The 20,336-nt window shown below is 36.4% G+C and overlaps 2 protein-coding genes and 1 long non-coding RNA gene across 4 annotated transcripts in view; all 3 read left to right on the top strand.

Annotated features, from left to right (window-relative positions):
• Nucleotides 1–995: 995 nt before the first annotated feature.
• Nucleotides 996–3,509, top strand: LOC115690997 (uncharacterized). 2 transcript variants are annotated; one of them, XR_008816279.1, is made up of 4 exons: nucleotides 1,002–1,365; nucleotides 2,275–2,449; nucleotides 3,049–3,115; nucleotides 3,234–3,509. It is a non-coding gene; the product is annotated as an uncharacterized LOC115690997 (long non-coding RNA). The 2 variants fall into 2 exon arrangements; XR_008816278.1 differs by lacking the exons at nucleotides 3,049–3,115; nucleotides 3,234–3,509 and having other exon boundaries at nucleotides 996–1,132; nucleotides 1,264–1,365; nucleotides 2,275–2,743.
• Nucleotides 3,510–10,592: 7,083 nt separating this feature from the next.
• LOC130137617 (disease resistance protein RUN1-like) overlaps nucleotides 10,593–20,336 on the top strand; it is a 75,337-nt gene continuing 65,593 nt past the window's right edge. The window contains exon 1 of the mRNA XM_056309296.1: nucleotides 10,593–11,011. The gene's annotated coding sequence lies outside the window, so the exon portion shown is untranslated. The remainder of the gene's footprint in view (nucleotides 11,012–20,336) is intronic.
• LOC115690994 (disease resistance protein L6-like) lies at nucleotides 12,593–19,875 on the top strand. Its single transcript, XM_056309295.1, has 4 exons — nucleotides 12,593–13,815; nucleotides 14,601–15,780; nucleotides 17,898–18,020; nucleotides 18,113–19,875. The coding sequence occupies exons 1-4, from the start codon at nucleotides 13,262–13,264 to the stop codon at nucleotides 19,754–19,756; spliced, it is 3,501 nt and encodes a 1,166-aa protein (XP_056165270.1). The 5' UTR covers nucleotides 12,593–13,261; the 3' UTR covers nucleotides 19,757–19,875.

Here is a 20,336-nt window from a genome sequence, read left to right on the forward strand (position 1 = left end):
ATAGACAAGGGAGGCAGAAACTCATGCAGTTGATGTACCCAATACAATGGGCTCCATGTGCTGGGATGTCCCACACTCGAGCTTGAGGCCCGCTAAGAAGGAGCCATGTAAAACATAGTTCAGACTCATTAAAATTTATATTGAATTAAACTTTGTTACATTATATTCATAACAATTCATTCTTTAAATTTTTGCTAATTCATATGCGATTCAGCTCATTATTTATGAGTTTTTTTTTTGGTTGAACACTATTTATGAGTTAAATAGTAGATTTCTTTTTATCTGTTTTAACGCCTCTAGTGGAAAGAAACCTTTTTTTCTCTTCATTTCAATGAATTAGTCATGTGAATTGCCTCATTAAATCCACGGTAAGGTTGCGTGTTTTCCGAGCACATCTGGCTCATCTTTTAAGGCAAGAGAAAAAGCATTTTCCACTGCAAACACCCTGCAAAAGTTACAGAGTAAAGAAGATGGTTGCGTGGCTCTTAAGGAGTAGCGTCACGCGAAAACTAATTGGGATAATGACATAAACAGTTCATAAATTTTATCTTAATATATAATTTGATCTTTGAATTTTTAATTTATTTAATATAATCCATAAATTTTAACTCGATATTCAATGCGGTCCTTAAACTTTCAATTTATTTAATGTGATCCCTGAACTTTTAGTACATATTCAATATAGTCCCTGAACTATATGAAAATGTACAATATAGTGCCTCCACTTGAATTAATGAAATAAATACATTGAACATTTTTATAAAATTCGGGGACTATATTAAACATATACCAAAATTTTAGGGACCATATTGAATAAATTGAAAATTCAGGGGCCACATTGAATATTGGGTTAAAGTTCAGAGATTATATTGAACAAATTAAAATTTTATAAATCAAATTATATATTAAATTAAAGTTTAAAGACTATTCATGTCATTTTCTCAAAATTTTATAGATCAAATTATATATTAAATTAAAGTTCAAAGACTATTCATGACATTATGACGGATGGCCATATGAATTTTTCTATGACAAGATAAATCTCTGTGAAATGATTATGTTGTGGTGATAATGACGTGATAATTCTTATGCCCATTAAGACAGTGAGACGAGTCATGTTTCCTTAACAGAGGTAAGCAAGTAAACTATCATTTTTCTTCTGAGATTCATATCCAACTTTTCATCACTTTCTTATTTTGACAAGAAGGATTTCCCTGATAGGGTTCTGTACTTCCCTAACTTCCTAGTCTTACATAATTGAAGGAGTGGGGGAGTTGGTCATAGAAGCTGACATGATGCTTCAGCCAAGATCAAAACGTAGATCCAAATGTCAGTCTACGTACATTAGAAGGCATTGGTCAACCGGTAAGATTCTTCTTCCTTTAACGACCAACGTGAGCAAATAGAGTAATATTTTTCTCGAAGCTATTTTTTAAAGAATTATTTGCTCGACAATGGGTATCTATTTGATTTGGCTTGCCTAAATATACTTGCTGTTGATTGCATTATAGCAATGTTTTCTCAATTATTCTTCAATGGCAACTCTTGCAGACAGATTAACGGCTGTAAGGTGACAAATGACAATATTGACATAGGTAAAAAAGAATTACGAAGTGATTTACAGTTTCCCTCACAGTAAACCCAGGATTTAAATTTTTCATCTAGAGGCTGAAGATCTTCTGCTACTTAAAATTGTAACTGCGCCCAAATCCATTTTTTTCTCTCTGTGCCAAACTAGTATTATCCTATAAAAAATCCTTGGCCATGTTTATATCCTTTTGCAAGCTCTTTTACATGTAAAATTTGACTAATGGTAGATATCCTGTTTAGAACATACATCTTTCAGACCCTGTCAAATTTCTTATTGTTCATTTGAGCATGAATTCCCAGTAAGTATGAGAAACTCAGCTAAAATAAAAATCAAGGTTCTAGTTTTTCTGGAGGGTGATTGTAAAAAAATGAAAAGTGATTTTGGCTAACCTGTCATGTATGATTGTAGACCAGCTTTCTATAACCATTAATCAGACTGTCGTTTTGAAAGATTATCAAGCGAGGTAAATTGGTGCTGCTTTTGTGACAGATCTGGTTGGTCTATGAATAATCAAACTTTTGGACTAAGATTCAATGAGCTGTATCAGTGACCTTTTTCATAAGTGGGATAATTTTTTGCCTGTTCTGTGGAACAAACTGGGGCAAGAAGCTCAAGAATTTGCTAATTAGTTTGCATTATTTGATTGTATTGTTGTCATGGAACCATTTTGTCACATGATGCAGAGGAACTTCAAATTCCATACCAGAGACCGATCAAAATGAAGAAAAGCGATTTTGTAGGGGAAGCAACAGCCACAGCTAAGGCCCAGCTTGCATGCCAACCCTAAAGAGGCTCCTGGGCCAAGTGGAGTGTCCTGAGGAAGTTTTGATGTTTGTGAAGATCCAAACACTTGATCTGGTCTCAACAGCACATACCCGAATGATCATGAATTTAGTTTTTTCAATTGAATATGCTTTCTGATGCTCATTAGGTTCCATCTCTCTGTTAATCATATACGTAGCTGCTGAATTTTCTGTATGTTACCCTGATGCAGAGTTACTTGGTGCGGTTGCTTTCTAATGGTGTCACTCTTGAACTTGATCGGGCTCTGTAGAGGGAGGTATGCACTACCAGTCATACCATAACTATGACAGAGTAACTTAGGTGCTTATGCTATATGAATTGTGGAATTTCACCTGAAAATCAGTATACAAGGGTAAATGATGACAATCTCCTCCATTTTCTGAGTTCATAAGTGTGATAATATAGTATAAATGCAAGCAGAATTGAATTTGTAAAGTTGAGATTTGCTTCCTAGCAAACTGTCCCGTATTGCTGATTTTGCTAATTGGATATTGCGAAATAACCAAGTAACATGTACATCTTTCTGTTTTGTAGTTTAGGTGCTTCATCTTTTCTGCACAATCCTATTAACATCAGTTCTGCTCTAAAAACAAACAAGGAAAGTGTTGCTAATTGCTTAACTTCTCACAAGTCGTCGTTTTCTTTTTCATCAGCCAGCTAATGAAGGCTCTGTTGGCTGCGGTCCAACTGCAAACTAATAAGAGACACTTGGAATGTTTGGTATGACATTCACAGATTTTGCTATTGGTACCTTATCTTTCATGGGATAAATTGTGATGATACGATCTCAAATATCTTCATCTATTGATAATTACTTAATCCTATCCTTCTTGTGTAGATTCAAAGCTGCACTTCATGAAATTCGGAGAAAGTCCCTAAACACCACAGGATGGAGATGCAGGCAGGATTGAGCTATGTCATGAGACATTATGCAAAGGCATTCCAAAGTTCCTTGCTATTGCCATTTATTATGTGTTATGTGTTGTTAACACTCTTCATAGGATTCTTGAGATAAAGCGACCTCTTCTCATGTGGTGTAGTAGTCCTTTGCAAGCTTCGACATCGTGCTATCCTTTAGCAAAGGCCGAATCTCAAAATGCTTGCAGGACCAGTATGTGAAGTTAATCATAAAATCAAATTTGTTAACAAGGTTACCGTTTAGATGTCCACTTCAAGCTACAATTTGGTGACTGCAAGAGAAACATTTTTTGTGAAACAAATGTTGTGGAATCGGCAAATAATCTCAAACTTGATTCATTTAAGCATGAATCTATAAAGCAGAAGAGACATAGCCATACATTTCATCCCTGAAACCAAATTTTCTTTGGCGTTGGCTAAATTTGAAGACTGATAAAAAAAACGTCGAGAATATTTTTCGAAGGGTGAAAATAGCCCCTCCCAAAAATTATGATCATTTGGTTAGAACCAAAACGTTGAAGGGCCAATTAATTGGTTAATACTCAGACTCTACTATGCCAAATTGTGGTCACCCGTCATACATTCCAATTTCAAGCGAAGCAGTTTCTTTGGGGCCACTCTCAGATTTTCCCTACCCTGGACTGAAGTACAATGGTGAGAATTAAGCTACTCGCAAGGTATTCACAGTCTGACTTAAGTTGACGAGTCAAAATACTTGTTAAACGGCATCAAATCTATCTTGACTCTTGAGGACTAGCTACATAAGAGAAACATGGAGGTTTTGGTACCTTAAACTAGTACTACTGCTTCTAGTTAAACACTAGCATGATAAAAAGGTCTTTTAACACTTGAGCCATCAAGATGGAAGGTGCAAGAAGTGTAATACATGTCTTGCACTGTTGAGTTTTGCTTAAACAACCTTAGTTTGGCTGAAACAAAAAGACTAAGGAAGGCCAGTTTTATTGCTACGATTAATTACTAGAGCTTTTCCAACACCTACTCAAGGCATCAATCTTGCACCACACACTAGAGAATGTCGATAAAACAATTTGCAGCTCATAAAGAAGTACAATGCCCAAAAGCTCAGAGAAAACCCAGACTAGTGTTGGTGGGTTAATTCCAAAAAAAAGCACCAACTTTAGGTCGAGGGGCAATTCTGGCCCGAACTTTTTTTTGTCCCGTAAAAAAGCACCAACTTTAGGTCGAGGGACAATTTTAGCCCGAACTTTTTTTTGCCTCGTAAAAAAGCACCAACTTTCATTTAAATCACAAATTTGGCCCCTCATTGACTTTCTATCTGAAGTTACCCTTGTTTGAGAAAAAAAGTTATGGTGGTGAGCCTGGCGAATCTCTTCCATGGCGTCTGTTGATGGGCGGTGGTTTACAGCTTCAGATTACGACAAAACGATAAAGTTTGGCCAGAAAGATTCAATCTGGAGATATTTTTGACTTGCCGGTGAAGTGAAGGAGATGAACAGTTTCATCGTTATTCTTCAAGTTGCGGTTCAGAGAATAAGACAATGAATAATGCTTTAAATCCAGTCAGTAAGTCACGTGGATTTATTGCTAAGGTGGAATAGTCAAGTTGGAAAATCAGTGGTTTTAAGTCAATAAGAGCCAGATTTGGGATTTAAGTGAAAGTTGGTGCTTTTTTACGAGACAAAAAAAAGTTTTAGTTCGTTCCCTTTTTTACTTTTAGTTCGTGTCCGTGAATGTTTCGATGTGTCGTGAATTCATCATTCAAAATCCTTTCGTATGTTACCTCTCAATATCGCTTCTTCCTTCTAAAAAACTAAGTCCAGACATTTCATTCCCTTTTATTCTATATTTTTCCCAAAATTATCTTTTATTTTTGGAATATTTCACAAATATTCACTCCGACCAATTTTGCAATTGAAGTTCGCATCCCATTGCACGTGATTTTTGACCCTTTCTAAACATTTAATGTCTTACATTTTTAGGAGGCTCTTTTTTTCTCGGCTTACTAACTTTTCAAGAGTTGAATGATATGCCGACAAAGTTGTGATAAAAAAAAAGACCCAAAAAAAACTGAAGGACAGTACACGGGCATTTCATATATCAGCGATAACTTAATTAACGCATTATGCTCGTTTGGTGTCATCTAACAAATTATAACTTTGTTCTACATACAAGGTATTGATCGATTTTATTTAAATTTTAAAGTTTGAAGATAATTACTCAGTGATATCATATCGCACTAAAGTAGATTTGTTTTACATGGAATTATTAGCATGTGGAGCCAGCGTGGAATAAATGAAAGAAAAAGAACAACGACCAATTGTCCATCTCTACCTCACATTTCCAACTTCATTAATAATATGACAATTATAAGCGAATGCAACACGGTTGTCCTGTTAAGAAATCAAGAAAATAAGAAATTAACGTACACGTTATTCGTGAAAGGAAGAAGCCCAACAAATTTGAATTGACTAGCGGGTGAGAACGATAAGAAGATGAGGCAAGGCTATAAAGCATTTGCAACTGCTCCCAGTCAATCAATTACTAATCAATTAAAGATTTCATGAAGTAATTTGTTTTCATTCCTTTAAAGCATCTTTCGTTTCAACTTTCCCCCCTCATATTGCCATGCGCAGAGGGCAAAGTCAGAGAGAAAGAGAAAGATTGATAACAACACTTCTATCCCTTTTTTACCTTTAAAACATTCCAGGCTCATGTGTTTTTATGTGTCATGAATTCTTCATTCAAAATATTTTTTTACGTTACCTCTTAATATCACTTCTTCCTTCTAGAAGTAAGCCCAGAAAGTTCATTCCCTTTTTTTTTTCTATGTTTTTTCCTAAATTATCTTTTATTTTTTTTAATATTTCGCAAATTATTTTTTAAATATTTCGCAAATTAGAATTCCTTGCTATCATTGGACAAGCTGCCAATTTCGCGACTGAAGTTCGCCTCCTATTTTACTTTAGACTTTTACTTGAATCACTAACTCCTGTAACTTGTCCTCACATATGCGTTTTACTTTTTTTGTTTTTCCAAACTTGGCGTGCTGCAATCGACAAATGGAAATGTAGGGGAGAAGAGGTTAAGTGATTTCTAACCCTCTGTAATCATTAGAGAAAATTACAAAAAAAATCTTAAATCTATTGCAATTGTGTCAATTCAGTTTTATTTTTTTGGCCAATTGAGTCTTTTGAATTTGTGTCAATTCAGTTCATTCGGCCAATTTTGGCCGGAAATCACTAACATGGACGTCAACCGTCCTACGTGGCGCAACAGGTGCTGACATGGACAATATTAAACATTTTTTCAAATTATTTATTTATTTTTCTTTCTTTCTCTTTCTTTTTTTTTCTTTCATTCTTTTTCTTCCTCTAGCTGATCGCTGGACCTTGGTGATCGACCAGAGGCGAGGGTCAGCAAGGTTGGGTGAAGCTCACCCCTCACCAGCCATGAGCAAGGCATGACCTCGCTAGATCCGACGAGGTCGAGCCTTGCCTAGTTATGGCAAGGATCGCCCTCTCCATCGCTGGTGAGGTTGACCTCACGGGCCCTTGCCTCTAGCAGGTTGTCAGACCTCTAGTTGGTCACCAAGATCCGGCGACCAGCTAGAGGAAGATAAAGAAGGGAAGAAAAAAAAAAGAGAAAGAAAAAAAAAGAATAAAAAAATTCGAAAAAAATATATATTAAAATATTATTAAAAACTATCCACGCCAGCTCCAATTGCGCCACGTAGGACAACCGGTGTCCATGTCAATGATTTCAGGCCAAAATTGGATGAATGGACTGAATTGACATAAATGTAAAAGGTTTAGGACTCAATTGGCTCAAAAAAAGTTTAGGACTGAATTGTCACAATTGAAATAATTTTAGGACTTCTTTTGTAATTTTCCCGTCATCATTGAATATCTAGCATTTTTAGATACTTCCTTTTTCATTGGCTTACTGATATTTCAAGAGTTAGAATGATATGCCAAATTGGCAACGATTTTGTGATAAAAGAATAATCTGGAAAAGGACTCAAGTAAGGTATACAAGTTTTTTTAACAAATACTCACGCATTACGCTCCTTTGGTGTCATCTAACAAATTATAACTCTATTCTACTAAGAAGATAACAGAAAAAACATATTTCATTCGAGTGGGTAAAAAGGGTAGATTAAGTACATTAGAAATCAAGAGGTTCTGTAAACGACGCGGTGGTTGACTCAATCATAAGGGTTTAAAAGTCCTTTTTCTAAGAGAGCAAAATAGTCTGCACAGGAATTAGCAGCACATAGACACCAACTGAAGGTTTAAAACTGGAAATTCACGAGCCAGCTGTAAGCAATCTTTAACCAGATCTGAGATCTACCATTGGGACACTAACCTGCTAGTCAACGAGTTGAAAAGCACTTGCAAATCTGTCTAAAAAATTAGGGGTTTCATTATGGTGAGATTTCAACTGAGAGAGAGCCTCTCTTACAAGGTGTTTACGCCAAAAATAGTCGAGCCATTGACATGGACAGACACGTGCTTTCGACATGAGCATAAACAATCACGGGAAAAACACGTTAGCATACATGCAACATTTTATCGACGGAGGTGATTGGCATCTTATCGACAACCATAGAAATTCATAATTGATTCCAACAAACATCCGTATTCAACTGTCAATATGCAGTGATTGAAGAAAAACATGAAATTTGCAAAGTTTTTGGAAGACACACAGACATAGAGTCATAGCTATTAGTTAAGGAAAAATAAATGGGATGATAGAAGCCACCAGCAGATGCCAAGAACATTGGAGTATGACCATAGAGTTGGAAACCGGCAAAGAAGTTGAAATCAAAGAGGAATGAACTGACACTTAGGGTGCGAATGATAACCATTCTGCTCCAGAAATCAAATTCTTGCCAGAAATTGATTTCTGGAGGAGAAATCTGTTTAGTAAAACATAACTAATTCTGCTCCAGAAATTGATTTCTGAAACAGAAATCTGTTTTGATTTGTTGATTTTTTTTGTACCTAAAAAAATTAAAATTTTACTCAAAGTGGGTGGCCACAGGTATTATAAGCCATTTTATAAAGTTTTGAAATTTTTGATTTTTAAATTTCTTTTGGGCAACTAAAAAAATTTAAATTTCACTCAAAGTGGGTGGTCACAGGTACTCTATTTTGTGAAGTTTTGAATTTTTTTATTTTTTTGGGCATCTCAAAAAATTTAAATTTTACTCAAAATGGGTAACTACAGGTATTCTAAGCCATTCTGTGAAGTTTTGAAATTTTTTTTATTTTTTATTATTTGTTGGGCACCTCAAAAAATTTAAATTTCACACAAAGTGGGTGACCACAGGTATTTTAAGCCATTTTGTGAAGTTTTGAAAATTTTTGTTATTTTATTATTTTTATTTTTTTGGGCACCTCAAAAAATTTAAATTTCACTCAAAGTAAGTGGCCACAGGTATTTGAAGCCATTTTGTGAAGTTTTGAAATTTTTGATTTTTTTTGGCATCTCAAAAAATTTAAATTTCACTCAAAGTGGGTGGCCACATGTGTTTTAAGCTATTTTGTGAAGTTTTGAAATTTTTGATTTTTTTTATTTAAAAAAATTCACCAAATTTCATATTTTCCCGAAATCTGACTTTTTTTTATTTTCTGGAAATTTTTATGAATTTTTCTAGAATTTTTCAATTTTTATGCATTTTCTGAAAAAAAATTTGTGAGAAAATAGGGAGAATGCATTCTGGAATCAAGAAGCTACAAAAAGTAGCTTCTCTTTTTCTTGCCAAAAACTCATTTTGGAATCAAGAATGCATTCTGGAATCAAGAATGTATTCTGGAATCAAGTATTTTTAACAAATGTATTTTTATTCTAGAATGCAAAAATCACTCCAGTATGTATTCCGGAAATATTTTAACAAACGCCATTTTGTTCCGAAATGAACAGAATTTTTATTCCGGAATACATTCCATGCGCACCATATAATTGAAAGTATGAACGAACTAACACTTAGGGAACAGAATTTCCAAAGAGGAACGAACTAACACTTAGGGAACAGTTTCTGCTTGAAAGTATGAACAACTGTCAAAGATAGATCATGGAAAAATAAAGTCCAACGATTCCATCTATACCATATAATTATTTCTCAACTTTGGAAATAATTGCTCATGATTCACCATACTTCACAATTGGAAGCTCGATTGTTGCAAAACATAGTTCTTCAATTTGGAGCACTATTTTTGCTAAAGGTTTCTAATAGTAATTCCTTAAAACTTTGGAATGTAAAGAAATTCGAAAATTTTGATGGGTCCAACACTTATGGATGATATGTGAATTTCATTAAATAATTGGACATAAGCATAATTTCAGAAAGTTGGCTGGGCCAGGGCGGGAGAAGAACTAAAAAAGGAGAAAACTCCGAAGGGAAAGGGGAAAATATAATACCGAGATAGTTAATGAGAGGAGGTTAGTGAATTGAAGATATGAAGAAGAAAAATAGAGAAAACCATGAGTAATGGGGGCCAGGAAAGAGATATGGATGACACATTTAGCAAGAATGGTTAAGGAAGCCTATCATTATTAGGGTAGATCTCACTTTCATTGGGAGAGAGCGATACACGCTTGCAGAGAGAGATAGAGTTCACCTTTTCATCTTTTTATATTTCCAATTCCTAAATAAATTTCCTATTTTTAATGCCTTATCGATTTGATTGTCGTTTCTATTAATTTTTTTTTCCTTTACGATTGATTACGAATATTAGGTTCTAGAGTTTATGAATATTAGTGATCAGTGCTCGATAGAGGCATAGATAAAAGATGTTTACATTGAAACACCGACCAATGGCATAGTTGAAACAGATATTGAAATATTCTTAGATGATTTGGGTGCATTCGAGCCCTTGATATTGGTAGGTTCCGCATGAAAACAAATGATTCAAGATTGGGGATGCATTGAACTTATATGCACTCGATGCATCCAAGGATGCCTCACAAGATATGAGCATCACCTATTCTTACTTTAGTTAATTTTGGCATCTGAGCAATGTTTATAACTCGTAATTCAATAATCGGAGACATGGTTAATGGAAATCTCCTTCAGTAAATAATCTAACTGCACACAACCAGAGATAAGGATTAATCTTTTTTTTTTTGGTCCGTGCGCGGACGCAACCCAACGATATTTTCTTGACAAGAGGCAGAGGGCGACGTCCAAGTCAATAACTTTTATTATTGAGTTTTTTTTAATCAATAAACGCCCTGTACTCGTTTATTGGAAAGAGAAGATGCGCGTTGCATTCTGAATCGTTCAAAAAGCATATGCCCTCCACCCAGAAAGCATATCCTCTGCATCCAGCCTTGTCATTTGTTTATCTATTATCTTTTTGTGCAGCGGGAAGACTTCTTCTCTTCGTTAGACATATTGATATTCATTACTTTTCAGAACGCATCGTGCTCTGTACCCAGAAAGCATGTGCTCTCCACAGAAGAAGACAACTTAATTTCTGCCAGTCTATGCCAGCAATAGGCGTGCCAGTCGACCAACAATATAATTCATTTCTCACTCTCTCCGTCTCTCACATTCGGCCTCTCTCAGAGCAATTTTGGAGAGTATTGTCTGCTGATTGGTCCTCGCTCGCTTTCTTTGATCTTTTCCCCACTTGAAGGTTCTCGCCTAGGCTTGTTTACGTTCTTCTCTCCCCGATCTTGCAACTCTCTTCGCATCTCAGCTCGCCCAAGGTAATCGCCTTCTCATCTCTAATTAGTGTGTTGTTTCCATTGATTCTTTGCTTTGTTATCGGAATATTGGGCTGAATTAGTGTGTTCTGGGCTCTTTTTGTCTGTTGGGGATGTGGGTGGCTGCTAACGGGGTAGGTCACCAGCCCATTATTGACTTCCGTGAAAAAGGGAAGCCTTTGCTTTCAACTTTAGATGTGACTAATCTTGTGGCCTCTCTGTCTGATTGTTCGTTTGCATCGTAATTCAGTGTCGATCCTTTGTTAAGCTAGAATAAGTTGGAATGCTTGCTTGCAAAATTGCCAGTATTAGCCAGAAACCAAGGACCATATCTTTATGGATCGTGAGGTTTCGCTGTCTCTGAAGGTCTAAGATCAATTAAATGAAAAAATGAAACAGAAAAGAAAAAATAGTAGGCCGGTTCCGGCTGGTTCCAGGATCAATCGGCTCGATTGTCAATTCCAAAAATTGAAAATCGGCTCTGATAGGGTAGATTTCAGGGTCTTGGTCCGGAATCTACACACTCTGGAACCAATTACCCATAAAAGCAAGTACTCTCTTAACCGGATTTTATTGGACAATTTTGCCTCCCTATAGAACATTCCAAACAAATAATATGTTGTCTTCCTCGAATTATTGGACAAGATAAATCCTAAAAAGTATATTCCCTTTCACCTCCAACTCATTTTCTCCCTTCAAAGCTTTGAAAATTGAGTAGTAAAAAAGTTAAATGAGTAGTAAAAAAGTTCACATACAAAAACGACAATAGCTAATATGAGAAGGTTTGAGTATTTTTAACTCTATTGCTACTTTTTCGAACAAAAAAAAATTCTGTTGCTAATTTTCACCTGCTCATTTGGTGTCATTTAACAAATTATAGCTTTATTTTGCAAACAGTATCTCAATCAATATTTTAAATTTGAAAGTTTGAAGTGAAAAGCTTGGTGATAATGTATCATAGATTCGTTTTATATAAAATTGCTGGCATGTGGAGTCAGCATTGAATAAATAAGAGAGAAATGACAACGGCCATTTGGTCATCTCTACCTCTCATTTTTCAACTTCATTAAGAATTTGCTAGACATGGCCAGCTAAGCGAGCACGCAGTCGAGGCAAGCACGAGCTGAGATGAAGCTAGTCGAGTGAAAAAGGAAATGGAGAGAAAGGAAGAGAGGGAAAGTCAAAATTCCTCGAAATATGTTTGGATACATGTCGAGTGGAAATGATGTGAATGGAAGTTAATTTCATTGATAGACTTGATTATCCTTCATTCTATTCTTTCTTAAAAAGAAAGTAAGGACAACTTTGGAAGAAAAGTGCAATAGTTGCATGCCCTTTCATTTCTATGCACTTTTAGAAAGAAATAAAATGTGGCCCAAAAGGAAATATTTCCCTTTTATTTGAAATCATTTTCATCAACTTTCTTCCTAATTTGAACAGCCGAACAATTGAAATTTTCTCGATTATTAGTTTAACTTTAGTTAATTTTACTTATGAGCGATGTTTAAAACTTATAAACCCACCAATTAAAGACACGATTGATGGAAATTTTCTCCAAATGGGAAAATGCAAGCATTTGGGCAACAATTACATGACACTACTTTACTTTGGCCAATGGAAATGGGGTTAGACAGAAAGGGTTGGGAAAATGAGGTGGTGGAGATCGTGAGGTTTTTTTGTATATTAGGCTAAAAATAATAAGAGCAAGGTCGAAGATTATGAGAAGGATTAGGTGTCGTGTGAGCTTATATCCTGAGGAAGATGCTTCCATGGATTTTCCTACATAATTTCTAAATCTTAGGTGTGAAGTAAAAAAATCTGTCTCGAAATATCATAGAAGTGTGTGAAGTTATGTAGTAATAAAATATATGTTTTCGTTTGATTACTTCTTTCAATCTTTTGTGGCTTTTTGAACAAGTAAATGATGTGGGCTTTTTGGGGGCCTCTTTTGGGGCCATCACCGAATCTTCCACAGTCAAACCACGTTGGTCAACCGAACTGAAGGCCGTATCCCTGTTACCCCTCTCTCTCTCACCTTCTTCAGCATTTTCAAGGGAAGAACTTAACAGTACCCGTTATTCGTGAGTGGACCAAGCCAACAAGTTTGACTTGACTAGATGATGCGGCCCAGAAGAAGATACGGCAAGGACTATAAGCATTTGCAGAAAAGCATTCTAAAAGCATCTTTAGTTCGTCAATCCTTTTGAGCAACAGAAGAGCATCTTTCGTTTCAACTTTCCCTCTCAGATTGCCATGGACAAAGGACAGAAGAGTGCAGAGAAAGAGAGCACTAAGAGAGCATCCACTTCTTCGTTCATCTCTCCGGTACTCACAGATGTAGGTAGTAGTCAATATGACGTGTTCTTGAGCTTTAGAGGTTCGGATACCTGCAAGGCATTCACTGATCACCTCTATCATAGTCTGGTCAAGGCAGGGATTGTACCGGTTTGTGTGTTCAGGGACGATAACAGCATTTCAATTGGCGAGGAATTTGGTTCACAGATTCTCTATGTCATCGCAAGGTCTAAGATTTCGATCCCCATCATCTCGGAAAATTATGCTTCGAGCAAATGGTGCCTCCACGAGCTCATTCATATCATGGACCACAAGAAGAGCACTTCACACATGGTCTTGCCCATCTTTTACAAAGTGGACCCATCGGATGTGCGGTATCAGAAAGGAAGTTTTGGGGAGGCCTTCCATTCACGTAAGAAGCATTTTGATGAGAAGGATATTCAGGAAGGGCGGCAAGCACTTAGAGCAGTGAGTGACTTACATGGATGGGAATCCGAGAAAGTTGCTAACGGGTACTTCACAAAACGTTTTTCTTTTTTTGATAAGTAAGTTTTCTTCTTCACGCATAACTGATGAAATGCAGATGTATTACTTTCACTGCTAGCTCGGAAAGGATCCCCAAAATGTCCCAATAATGCCTCGAAGACTAGCAAACACTAGTACTTCTCAATATGTCCTGAAAACTAAAGCAACGACAACTTAAACCAAAGATCTATATTCGTCTCCGGTACAGAGCAAAAAACGAAAGAAACAACCTCTCCAGCCAATAGTATCAATCACTAAATAATATGCCTAGAAAAGACTCCAATGCTCGGTCTTGATCACTACCAGATATAATAGACGTCATTATGCCCACGGATCGGCTCGGCTGATAAGAACGAACACTTCACATTTACCATGTTTGGGTTTGATTTCCAATGCCAGTAACTCCATTGGTAGGTGGTCTTGGGGTAACCTCCTCTTCTCCTAAAATTTTTTAACCAAAAAAATTAAATAAAATTGAACTCCTATCTTTCAACCGGCAGCAACCTTAATCCTTATAACGAACATTATAGTTCGAAAGACTCTTCATGAGCCAGGTGCACCGCCTTATTTTATTTCAAAAAGATCAATCTATTGGCATAAAAGGATAGGGGGAAAAAATGAAATGACCGCTACACCATCTTCCCCCGTTGTTAATTGTAAAACCAAAACAGCTTGCATGTCAATTGGTCCCATGCATCCTTAAATATATGCCGGTCTTTTGATGAGATTAAGTATAATAACGAATTTATCATTGAGTTTTGTTGTTTGACAGGGATAAAGAAGAATTAGTGGAAAAAGTTGTCGAAAATATTCTGAGCAAGATGCGACAAGATTTTCAGGTTGATGTTACTAAGCACTTAGTTGGAATTTGGGATCATGTGAACAAAATCAGGAATTGGGTTGACACTCCTACCAGTGTTGCTCGAATGATTGGAATCTATGGCATGGGTGGGATTGGAAAAACGACTCTTGCCAAGGTAATCTACACTCAGTTGTCGAATGACTTTGTGCATCGTAGCTTCCTTGCTGATATTCGAGAAATTGCTCACCGCAACAATATTCCTTCTCTACAAAAACAACTAATTAAGGACGTACTGCAAATTGAATGTCAAGTGGGGGATGTTGATGATGGAATTGATATAATCAAATCTAGATTCAAAGGAAAAAAGGTTCTCATTCTTCTAGATGATATAGATGACAAGAATCAACTAGATGCGTTGGCTGGGGACCGTAATTGGTTTATGCCAGGAAGTATGATCATTGTTACAACTAGAAATGAAGCTGTTCTTCATCAGTCTAAATTCGAGGTTGACTACAAGTATGAATTGTATGGATTGGATAAGGTGCAAGCTTTGCTTTTGTTTAACAAACATGCATTTCGCATGGACCATTCTCCAAGGGACTTTGAGGGTATATCTCATGATATCATATCCACCATGGGTGGGCTTCCCTTGGCACTTCAGTGTGTAGGTTCATTCTTGTATAAAAAAACAAATCGAAAAGTATGGGAAGATGTGCGGAAGCAATTAAAAAACCAACCACATGGTGATGTCAAAAAGATATTGCAAATAAGTTATGATGCATTAGAAGATGAACATAAGCAGATTTTTCTCGATATTGCTTGTTTCTTTATTGGTGAAAAGAGCAAATTCGCCATGTACATGTGGGAGGATTGTGGGTTTCATCCAAGTCAAGGAATTGAAGAGTTGAAGTCAAGGTGCTTAATTAAAATTGGAGATGATGGTACGTTTAAAATGCATGATCAACTAAGAGATTTTGGAAGGAGCATAGTTTGCCAAGAAAGATTGCCAGAGAGACGTAGCAGATTATGGGATGACGAGGAAGCCTCTGGAGTTCTAATGGGAGGAAAGGTAACATATGGCCCTCCTTCTTTTTTCCCTCTCCCTCGTATTTTCCTTTACTTAATCAGATCTATTCTAGTCTTTTATCTGGTATGAACATATGCTCCTAGTTTTTATGGAAAAATTCCATTCATGATTCATGCCCATCATAGAGTAAATGCGACAACTAGTTGTATTACAAGTTTTGAGGATGAAAAGGTTATATTATCTCGTGATGGTTACCCAGTAGAATATTATTCCAATTTATTGATGTAAATTATATTGGCCAAAACTTTAATTTTACAATAAACGTAAAATCACTGAACTACGATTCTACACTAAAAATATTGTTTACTTAAAGTATGTCATTTTCATATTTAGTTAGAAAGATTGATAAGACTGAAATAATAAATAGAGATGCAGTATAAACACAATAGATCAGATAAATGAAGATTTCTTTGTCCATAGGAATAATAGATAATAGGTGCCAATTATAGTAACTAATAATCAAAGAAAACATCAGCATTGAAATTAAGGTGTCAAATTCACACTTATCACGTGTTCCTGCTTTCTAGCACGGCCAAATCCGCTGCGGTGCTCCTATAGTTTTTTTTTTTTTTTTATAGTTTAGGAGCCCAATGTTTGATATGTTATTGCTGCATTTTAATTTTGAAGGTAGCCGACCCTCCCTGCACTAGTTATATCTATCTTTAACCATTTTTCTTTCGTCTTAATAGATATGATAGCAAAATCGCCATTATAATTGAATTCAGAAAATCTTATTATTGTATGTAAGGCTGTATCAGGTTGACCTTGTTCATCTTGCGGATTGGGTTAGGTGTATGATAAAGAGTGAATTTTCCCATTTCTCTTTGTTTGTTTCCTTCATTGCTATTGCCCTTTCCTCTCAACTTTTCTTAATAAACATTTCTTTCCTCTCAAACTCTTTACCGCGACCTCGCTCAAACCCTTCTATCCTTAATGCCTCTTGTCGGCCATTCGGTTTCTTGGAAAACTTCCCATGGATAAGGGTAGCTCCACTTTCTGGAAACTCCTCCTATTTTGTTAGGCGATAAGCTCCGCTTTGACACGTTTCTAGACTAATGTGGGTATCAGTTCCACATGCATCCTTATGTTTCGCATGCATCAGTTGTCTCATGCTATACTTGCCACATATATCTTCTGACACCTGTTTATACCATTCTTTTATGGAGGAGATTTCGCTTTTGATTTCTCCATTTAAATTACTTGAAATTCAAATTACGATAATAATTTGAATCAATTTTAAATGAATCCACGAGATAATGTTGTCGTTTAGCATTTACAAGCGAACACCATCCGTAATCTCTACTATCCACTTTCCAAATATGGTTAGTCAATTGTCCAACAAAACAAATAAACACGTGCTTTGCTTATATATAAAGAGGGAATTGCTCATCATTTGAAACTTCATTTGGTGTGTACTCCAATCCAGTTTTAGTTGGTCTTAAAGCAACTTTCTTTTCCAATTTCCGCCAAAATCGAAAATATTAGCCAAACTCCAAGAACTGTATTGCTAACAAATGTCACCACTCGCTGTTTACACATCCTCTATAAGTAAAGTTTCGATTTTCAAAGCAGTGATTAAACACTTCACAAATGAATTGATAACCGGGTGGTTCCTTAGCTACTTAAGAAGTGACTCATGGGCACTCTTTAACAGATTCTTTTAAAAAATTAAGAAAAATAAAATTCTACAAGTCCGTCTTGGTATGTTTTAAAAGGTTTCATGTATTTCGCCTTGGATAAAAGTTAGAGTGCATGCGCTATAAAATTCGAAAAAGCATAAGGTAAGACATTGAGGTGTGTTTGTCTAAGATTTTATAAAGCAAGAATTATTTTCTTTTTACTTTTAAGCCAAATGTAACATCTTGTTCAAATTTCAGAAGATTGTCAAAAAAATTTAATTTGTGTTCACGTGTGTGTGTGTATATAGAAAGATTGACAAATTGTGTGATTCCAAGATTTAGAAAAGCGAAAACAAAAAAATCCAGACACTCAGTGATTGATTTGATATACAGGGACCTTATACGATTGAGGCAATTTGTCTCGACAAATCCGATGACCATCTCCAGACATACACAAATGAACAGTTTGAGAACTTACAGAGCTTAAGGTTCCTTAAATTAAGGCGGGCGGCTCTAAGTGGAGACTTTAATAGACTGTTTTTTGAATTAAGATGGCTTCAGTGGTTTGGCATTGAACTCGATATGCCTTTTTCGACAAAGAATTTGCATCTACCGAATTTAGTGGTGATGCAGTTGTCAAACAGCGAGATCACAGAACTTTGGGGAGGATGGAGTTCAATCATGGTAAGATGGAAAAAAGACATCCTCTGTGATTTCTTGTTTGTTTTGCTTTGTTGATCAACTCATTTTTTGACTGCTTATTCTCTTTTGTATAGTTGGCAAAGCGGCTGAAAGTTCTTGACCTTACATGTTGCAAATATTTAAGCCGTACTCCTAATCTCTCGGCTTTCACAAAGTTGGAGATACTCATCTTGAAACATTGTGATGGACTGGAGCAAGTCGACCCTTCTATTGGTGAAGTCAAGAGCCTCATTTTCTTGGACTTGAGTGACTGTGGCAGTCTCAAGGAGCTACCAGGAGAAGTGGGCGAATTAGTGAAACTAAAAGAACTTATTTTAGATTCTACCGGTATTATTGAGATTCCTACATCGATTGGTTCTTTGAGGAAGTTGGAGAAACTGAGTGCCCACTTTTGTCGGTCATTGAGAGAAATCCCAAACTCAATTGGGGATTTACAGAATTTGCAAGATCTGGACATTAGTCATTCTGCGATTGAAAAATTACCTGGTGCTATTGGAAGGTTGAAAAAACTGCAGAGGCTAAGTCTCAAATTCTGCTATAGACTGAAAGGGGAAATTCTAAGTGAAATTGGTGACTTGTATTCACTCGAGATACTTGATATCACTAGCACACGGATATTTAACCTGCCAAAAAGCATCCGTAATCTTTCTTCTCTCCAACACCTTAGTCTATGGGGCTGTTACGAGCTCCGGTTGCTGCCAGAGCTTCCTTCCGGCTTAACAAATTTGTCAGTCTCTTGTCAGAGTCCCACATTGTCACAGCTTTCTTGCCTAATCCACCTAGAAGAACTTGATCTTTATAAATGCACTCTACTTGAATACATCCCGGAGCTTCCCTCAAGACTCTTGAAACTTTGTGTTGCCTCCTGTCATAAGCTGATATTGCCAAAGTTTGAAGCATTCAAGTACTTGGAAGAGTTGTCAATAAAAAACTGCAGTTCCATTAAAGGTTTGGACCTTTCAATATTAAGTTGTCTGAAACGGTTACATGCCGAGGATTGCTATAATCTAGTTGAAATTCAGAGCCATGATAATTTGGAGTTCTTGGAGGAGATAGTTATAGATTGCTGCAAGTCCATTGAAAGGCTGATCCTTCCGGAATTACAGTGTTTGAAGCAATTAAAGGCTAACTATTGCGACAATCTAGAAAAAATCCAAGGTCTTGGTAAGGCGGAGTTCTTAGAGGTGTTGGATATCTCTGATTGTGAGTCCATTAAAAGACTACCTGACCTATCATGCTTCGTGACCCTGAAAGAGTTGAACATCAATGGCTGTTGCAATCTACGTGGTGTTGAGAGCCTCGAGAGATTCTTGTTTTGCCGAAGCATATACATCACGGGATGCCAATCCCTAGAAAAACTACCAAACCTGTCGAAATTTGAAAATTTAGAGAATTTCACAATGAGATATTCGCTTGGTGTTACGGAGATTCCTGGGGTTGAGGAATCAAGATCTCTAACACACATAGATATTACAGGATGCAAATCAATGGAAATTTTACCAGATTTGTCGAGATGTGATAAGTTACAATCTCTAGTGGTACGAGACTGCAAGAAACTGGCTCAGCTTCGGGGACTTGAAAAGTTGGATTTAATTTATTTGGATATTTCTGGGTGCAATTCCTTGGAAACAATACCAAAATTACCAGAAACATGCGTCTTTAGAAATTATGAAAGAGCGCAAGATGAAGTTCCTGATGGAAATATTATACTGCAGTGATAATGATGTGATGAACCGTATATCCATATTACAAGAGTGAGATGAGTCATGTTTCCTTAACAGAGGTAAATTACCAGTAAACTATCATTTTTCTTCTGAGATTCATGATCCGCTTTTCATCACTATCTTCTTTTGACAAGAAGGGTTTTCCTTGATAGGGTTCTGGACCTTCCAAAATTCCTACTCATACATAATTGAAGGAGTGAGGAAGTTGGTTGTAGAAGCTGACATGATGCTTCAACCAAGATCAATAGGCCCGAATTTGGGTCTCCGAACAACAGAAGGCATTGGTCATCTAGTAAGATTTTTCATCCTTTATCGGCCAACTTGAGCAATTAGAGTAATACTTTTCTGGAAGCTATACTTCTTAAGAATGATTTGCTCCACACTGGGTATCTATTTGATTGATTTTGGAAACTCTGAATTTGCCTAAGTACACTTGTTAATTGCATTATAACTATGTTTCTTAATTTATCCTTCATTGGCAGCTTTGGCAGACTGCAAACCGATTTGCAGCTTGTGAGGCAGAGAATATAAATATGAATATAGGTAAACAAGAAATACCTAGTGATTTACAGTT

Source organism: Syzygium oleosum, unplaced genomic scaffold (genome assembly GCF_021117445.2).
Source record: "Syzygium oleosum isolate NSW1041296 unplaced genomic scaffold, Sole_v2.1 Sole_v2.03, whole genome shotgun sequence".
NCBI lineage: Eukaryota > Viridiplantae > Streptophyta > Magnoliopsida > Myrtales > Myrtaceae > Syzygium > Syzygium oleosum.